General features: G+C 37.9%; 1 protein-coding gene across 9 annotated transcripts in view; it reads right to left on the bottom strand.

Annotated features, from left to right (window-relative positions):
* The window catches only part of LOC110449475 (titin-like), a 121,712-nt gene that overhangs the window by 65,880 nt on the left and 48,344 nt on the right, over positions 1–7,488 (bottom strand). For all 9 annotated transcript variants that reach the window (XM_021496353.1, XM_021496356.1, XM_021496357.1 and 6 more), the window contains 8 exons: positions 5,956–6,246; positions 5,056–5,358; positions 4,529–4,825; positions 3,480–3,782; positions 3,033–3,326; positions 1,980–2,279; positions 864–1,181; positions 239–541 (listed from right to left, as the gene is read on the bottom strand). In XM_021496353.1, coding sequence (XP_021352028.1) covers positions 239–541; positions 864–1,181; positions 1,980–2,279; positions 3,033–3,326; positions 3,480–3,782; positions 4,529–4,825; positions 5,056–5,358; positions 5,956–6,246 — 2,409 coding nt within the window. The remainder of the gene's footprint in view (positions 1–238; positions 542–863; positions 1,182–1,979; positions 2,280–3,032; positions 3,327–3,479; positions 3,783–4,528; positions 4,826–5,055; positions 5,359–5,955; positions 6,247–7,488) is intronic.

Below are 7,488 nucleotides of genomic sequence, written 5' to 3' on the forward strand. Positions count from 1 at the left end.
CTCGTTTTGATATTGTCAGTTACAGTGGTTAAACCTTTACATCTATCTACACATACATTAGTCGGGCGTGCAGTAGAAGCGTGTAAAGTGCTTGTGTCTACATTGTCACGTGTCTTGACCGCAATGATACCTGCGGCTGGACTGACCTGCTGGAAGTAATACTGAGACAGCAATGTCCTGGGACTTATGCTAGTGCTAATCATACTAGGGTACTTTTTGATAATGATCTTGGACTCACTTGGTCTACGGTAAACAGGAACATATGGCGATGGTTCCGAAAGTCCAGATGGGAGCTCTCCTCTAACGCGGAAGGCATAATCTTGGTTCCGTTGAAGTCCAGAGACTCTGTAGCTGGTATCCGGGATGCCACGTGCCACTGGTGTCCAGTCATATCCAGGAAGTTGTTGGGATTCAATTATGTATGTCAATGGAGTCTCGTCATACTGAGTGGCCGGAACCTCCACTCTTGACCAGGAAAGGTCAACAGTTTCATCCTGGACAGCCATGATCTCTGGTCGTGACAGAGGCACCCTGGGTAATGCTGCAAAACAGGAAATTACCGATTAATATTGGAAATAAGTTAATAACACATTCAGCCTAAGCAATTGAACATAAAAGACATACTTTTAATCATGACATCACAGCAATACCTTGTTTGTTTGTTTGTTAAACAGAAAATACTTGAGTGCTGATGTTAATTGAGCTATTTTTCATCTGGTTGTTCAGCTATCAAGCCTGTGTTTGTGAAACTACTTATTCCGTTATTTGACAACATATCAGCTTCAACAATGCTTAACAAGATATAACTGTACTATTGGTATAGCTCAACCTTCATCACACCTGATTGATTTTATTTGACATACCTGTTCTCCTGTACAGTGTGATAGGGCTGGAGTAAGGTTCCGAGGGTCCCTGGTCCAAAATTCCTCGGACACGGAACTGATAGTCCTGGCGTGGTCTCAGACCTCGGTAGTGATAGGAGGTATCGGGCACCGTGCCAATGTTTCTCCAATCATTGCTACCCAGCTCTCGTAGTTCCACTTCGTATCGACGAGGTACAGATGGCAAGTGAGGCAAAGGTGGCAGAGACGGCATCCTTGGGCGATGATGGTGGTATGGGCTCCAAGACAACCTGACAGCTTCTGGTTCAAGGTCATGTAGTTGTGGCCTTGACATTGGGACTGAAGTATTTGAAAAGAAGTAAACAAAAAAATGCATTACTGTCAATGATGGAAAAATGTTCTTAATCCAAAAAAAATTCCACGTTACTTATTTAGTCATATGTTCAGATTTATTCATACTCATTCTATTCCAGGCTGTCTATAGAGAAAACCTTTCTATAAATGTTTTCAGTTCCTTAGGTGACTTACCTTATGTACAAAATTAATTTTGAAAATAGAAAAGAAATTAGTTCTCATCCAAGACTAAATAAATACATTCTGTTGATCAGTCATCATCAAAATCTTATAGTATCTTACTAGTGATCAATATATAACAAAATTAATTGTAAATGTCATTATTGTGGCCTTCTAGCTTTGTGGTAGGGGGAGTTTCTCTTTAGCTCTGTTGGTAGAATGCCAAACTGGGAAGTGGAAATGTCATTGGTGTGATCCCTGGTTTGTGCAAGACCATGCTCATTAATAAGCCCATCTCTTGTTGAACAAACTTTCAGACCATGGTAAAAGGATGAAACAAAAGGAATTATTTTTTCTGACTTGGAGCTACTTCCCTTGATAAAGTTTTTCATCTGTCATTTTAGAGCTGTGCATTTCGATAGCAACACTGATTTATATGTGTAGGATTGGCAGTGTACATGTCCAAAGTTCAACCCCTGTAGTTTTTTATTTTCTTTGTTTTTGTTTGAAAATACTCAATTTTCTAAAATCTAACTCTTTAAAATGCATCACAAGATGTGATTTATATGGAACAATTCTGTGCAAATAGATTTGAATTATGGTTTAACTAAATGGATGACTTACAGAGATATCTGCTCAGAGAAATTGGATAAGTAGGTTCACTCAGAGTAGCTTTGGACTGTGCCCGTATACGGAAGATGTTCTCCTGGTTAGAGGACACGCCAGTCACACGATAACTGGTGTCAGGAAGGTCCGAAGCCAATCGTCTCCATGTACGCTTCCTTGGTTCCCAAGATTCCACATGGTATCGCAGGGGCTCACCCACAAATGGCGTCATAGAGCGTGGTCGCCAACGGAGATTAATGCTCGAAGTCTTCTCGTCGAATTCTTCAATCTCCGGAAGTTCTATTGGTGCCTTGTACCCTGTAAATCATGAAAATATTTGTGATCACAAAATTTGAAATTATCTTTAATTTTGAAAAGTTGATCTGATGCCCTTATTGCGATTCTTTAAACTTCTGTCTGTTCTCTATGATCTACTTAGTCTTTTCAGTAGTGTTTCTTGGTACCTTTTTTAGCCCGTCAACAGATCTGTATCCTGGTGATGTGTAATGCTGCCTTGTTCAACTTGTGACATTTCAGTGAAATGGCACTTTAAACTCTTTCACCCCTGAAGACACATTTGAACTCTTCCAATTCAAAAGTTGAAATAGTTCATTATGAAATTCCAGGGGTGAATGAGTTAAATTGCCCTGGAGTGACAATCATCTGTTGGCATGTGACATTAGTCATTACAAAGAAAGAAAAGTCTCAAATAAAGGAAAATATTCAGGGTCTTAATGACTGCATTGATCACTAAAAAAAATTCTTTATAAATATTTTTTACTATTAAATAATAATACATATATGTCCATTACAATTTAAAATAGGAAAAAATTGCCCAATTTTTATTTCTCCCTTTTCATTCTCTGAACAAAAGGGCAAATGTACTGTAGATTGCGGTCCCTTATTTCAAAATCTGCCATAAGTTAAGGAAAGAGTGCATTTAAAACATTTTTAAAATATTAAAATGATTAATGTAATTTTGTGCAAGCTAAGCAAGCTACAAAAATGTAGGTGAAAATACTTGTTTATTTACTGTACATCAATAGAAATCCCTGATTCTACTGGGCATACCTGTGTGGAAAAGGCGTACTGGTAAGGTCGGACGACTCACTCCAAACTCATTTTCTGCCTGGACACGGAAGGTATAATCTCTGTCTGACCGTATGCCATTGAGGATGTACCACGAGTGGGGAATCCTTTTCACGTGGGGGAGCCACGGGCCCGAGGGTGACTCCTGGACGAATATAGTGTAGGTCACAGGAGATGTGCTAAAGGATGGTACTTCAGCTGCTCTCCACGACAACGTAATAGAACCGGCACCAACATCGTACAGAAGTGGTTCGTCTTGTGACAAGGATGGTGCAACTATCAAGATATAAAATAGTTTTTTTTTTTAAATTACCAATATTCATCAATATCATCGTTAATTTTAAAAACACACAAAATGGATGTTTTTTTAAAATGATGACGTCATTGATACAAAAGTACTTGTCAAATAATTTTATTAATAAAACGTACCTGCTCTGCGTTTGATGTGAACATGATTCGTAGGTTCGCTGAGTCCATACTTGTTCTCTGCACGGACACGGAAGCTGTATTCCTGGTCAGGTAAGAGATTGGTCACATGGAAATCTGTATGTGGGATACGTCCTGCGAGTGTGACCCAGTCACTGCGTGTTCCTTCCTGTACCTCTAGGCGATAAGTCACTGGGGAGTAGTCAGTGTGACGGGGAGATAACTCTACCGACCTCCATTGCAGGCGCACAGACGTTGGCTGAATGTCATGGACATACGGGTGATCATTTGGCATCCGTGGTGGTCCTAAATATAGTAACAAACGGTTATCAACCAGACGTTACTTATTACCCAAGCTATACCTGCCAATTTTGGTCAACAATGAATAATTTTTGGATTTTTAAAAGTGCTGCATGGATAGTATTGTTTTATTTCTCTGTAAATATAATTTGGAAAATAAAATACACTGTCTCCTAAGATTTTTAAATGAATATGACTAGGAACCACCTTATATTTCTTGTTGGTATAAGTTGAGTCAGATAATAATTGAGTGAGATAATAAATTATTTTTAGATAAATGACGATGTTAACTTATTTAAAAAACTTTGTAAAAAAGCTTGAATCTGAAATAAGCAAAATAAAAAATGATATTTTGAAACATTTTTTTTAAACATTTTTTTTTAATAAAAAAATTTGGTAATTATAGGAAAACAATTTTGTTGTCACAACAACCATAGCACAGGAGTACATGTTACACAGGTTCAGTAATACCAAAAGTTCCATTTTATCATTGGTTCAACATTTTAAGAGTTGATCATATTTATAACCACAGACACTGCAAAATTAAACTTTTTCGCATAAAAGATTGTTGATATCTTCCAGTACCTCAATTTTAAAGATAAGACAAGATAAGAAAATTTTGCTTTCTTTATGCTCAAACATTTCTTTTAACAGTCTCCAATGTTTCAAAGTGATTATGTATTCCGTATATCTTTTCAGCCAATCAAATCTGAAGACTTCAATCTCTGCTGGATACCTATAAATGTACATACCACATCTTCTCATCAGGTAAACTGGAAGAGTAGGCTCCCCTAGAATACCGTCTACCTTGGCACGGATACGGAACAGATAATCCCTGTCGGGCCTCAGTCCCCCAACGTTGTACGATGTCTGTGACACGTTGTGGGTGAGAGGTCGCCACTGTCCAATACTAGGCGGATCTTGGACCTCGATCTGATACACCGGAATCCTGGTACTGTGGCCTGGTATTGTTGCTGGTTGCCATGACAATGTGATAGAGTCAGGTGACACGGTGCTTATGATTGGTTCCCTCCTTGGGAACACAGGCACTGTAAATATATCATTCAGAGGTCAGGGGGGGACCTATTTAATTACCCTAATTAGTTTAATCTCTCTACATTCAATATTTCTGTCAAGAATTTCTATTATCTTGCTTTTTTAAATTACTGTCCGAAAGTTCTTTTGTTTTTTTATTAATCAAATTATTGCCTTGTTTTTTAATCTATCGAAACAAAAGAGGATGCCTCGTTACATCTTTTAACGAGGCTTTTTCACTTACCTGCCTTCCTGCGTACAGTAACAGGGTAAGTTGGAGAGCTACAGCCGTAGTCAGTTTCAGCCTTAATACGGAACTCATAGTCGTTCTTTGGGTTAAGTCCCTTGACGATGTAGGATGTTTCCTTTACCCTACGGGCAGTGGGGATCCATTCTGAACTCGGCAGTGTACGCATCTCAACAACGTAATGGATAGGTAGTGGCTGTCTCCTGTAGAACGGTACTTCTGCTGGTCGCCATGACAACTTAATGGAGTCGCGTCCCATTTCCGTCATACTTGGTTCCTGGTTTTGCATTCTTGGGATCACTTTACAGAAAAAGAAGGGATACAAATTATTATTGGGATATATTACATATGATTATGATTTTTCACCTCTTCACATCTGCATTTTAGAATCTTTGCAAAGACGTCATGTAAATACCACCCTTTTATTTGTTCAATTATGTGCACATTGCTTGTTAAATGTATGAAAGTGATTGCAAGCCTTTGTTGTTTGTTTTCACAATTATAACCATTACTATTATCCATATGTTGTAAAGCGCCTCGAGTAATTTTACAAATTATATAGGGCGCTATATAAATAATGTATATTATTATTATTATTATTGTTATAGATGTCTGAACTGGCTAATTCAGTTATGAAATATATCATTTGTCTCAGAAGTTGAGCAACAAAATCAACAACCAAAATCAGATTTACCATATATGACCATTATTAATCTTCTGTCTGTTGGTTGTTATTTTTACAACATGAACAACTATAAGTACATGATATGTGGTAATAGATCAACAAGCGGTATATCCATTATGGCAGACATTTATGAACAGGGGGTGGTGGTGTTACTTGCTATTGTCTACCTTTTTCCCTAAGGCTGGGGGCTTATTTGTGGATAAATACGGTACCTGGCATGGATGAAATTGACACTGGAGGCAGTGGTTCGAGCTGTCCGGAGGTGGTGACGGGAACTACGCGGAACATGTAGTCTCGGCTCGGCTGGAGTCCACCCACTCTGTAGTGAGTGTCGGTCAGGCCGGAGTGAATGTTTCTCCACAACTGACTTGGCGGTTCCTGCATCTCGATGTTATAGGTCAAGGGTGTGTACATGTCAACGATAGGTCGTTTCCATGACAATCCAAGAGAGGTCGGCTCAACGTCAAGTATTTCTGGTCTGCTTGGATGGAACGTTCTTGGCGCTGAAATCAACATTAGTGAATATCAGTGAAAAGGAAAGCAGGTTACAAGTATTTTAATGAGTAATAAAGTCTGATAATTTCATAGTATTCTTAAGTGAACAAAAATGCAAAACTTTTAATAGCTCTTATGAATGGCAGAACAAACTTTCTTTTTTTACTCTATTTTTAGGATTTGATACATCATGAAAACAAATATTTGTAAATAAACATTCATTCAGGTGTTAGGCAGAACCGTAAAATCTCTATAAATTTTGTCATCTTGCTGTAGAAAGAAACTAGAAACTGTTTGTAAGACATTAATGCCTCCACCGCCATGTGAAAGGACTTATTTGTTTATTTTTGGCCTCATAACAATTGAAAATTTATTGATGTAGATTTTTTCCAATGGGCATACGTAGATGACTTACCATAGCAACAAACTGCGTTGCTATGCAGAAATAGCCAAAATATGGTGTTTTTGGACAGTTAACATGCAGAAATGAAAGCCTTCGCATGTGACAAACAAACATTCCTTTCTACGAATGAACACTGGTATAACAATGTTTAAGTACGTCAAATATCTATATGTTTGTTGCATATGGAGGCTTTCAAAAATTGAAGAGCGTTTAATTAAATTCCTTCAAAATGGCAAATTTTCAACCAAATAGCGCACAACAGACGATATTAATGCATGATATCATGAAAATACACGTTTATGTCTCTCTCTGTAATGCCATATCTCCTAAACCAATTGTCGAATGAATATGAAATTTCAAGTTTGCGTACTTCATGTATTCCAGATTATAAATATAACAACTAATCCTAAATCCCCAATAAGGCCAAAAATAACCCTAACCCTTTCACCACTGAAGACCATATTGGACTCATCCAGATCAATGCATGGTAGAGTCTACTAAAGTTACATAGGGGTGAAAGGGTTAATGCCTATATAGTACTTTGGCCATGATCATCACCTAGGAACCCTACAACACAGAGATGTTAGAGGTATTCTCATACTTGACCTTTGTATAAAGTTTGATCAAAATCTATCTAGAAATAAAGTTGGTTTTTAACTGATGACATTGAATTGGTTGTTGATTTACAAAAAAATAGCAACAGTGACCTTGGCCTTGACCTTGGAATCCTAAAACATGAACTCATCTGATGTACTTGCATTTCTTAGACATTTGTACGAAGTTTGATGACAATTGAATAACCTCGCATTGGAACAGACAAGGGCAACACTGTATACACACCCCCCCC

Source organism: Mizuhopecten yessoensis, unplaced genomic scaffold, assembly GCF_002113885.1.
Source record: "Mizuhopecten yessoensis strain PY_sf001 unplaced genomic scaffold, ASM211388v2 scaffold4625, whole genome shotgun sequence".
Classification (NCBI taxonomy): Eukaryota; Metazoa; Mollusca; class Bivalvia; order Pectinida; family Pectinidae; genus Mizuhopecten; species Mizuhopecten yessoensis.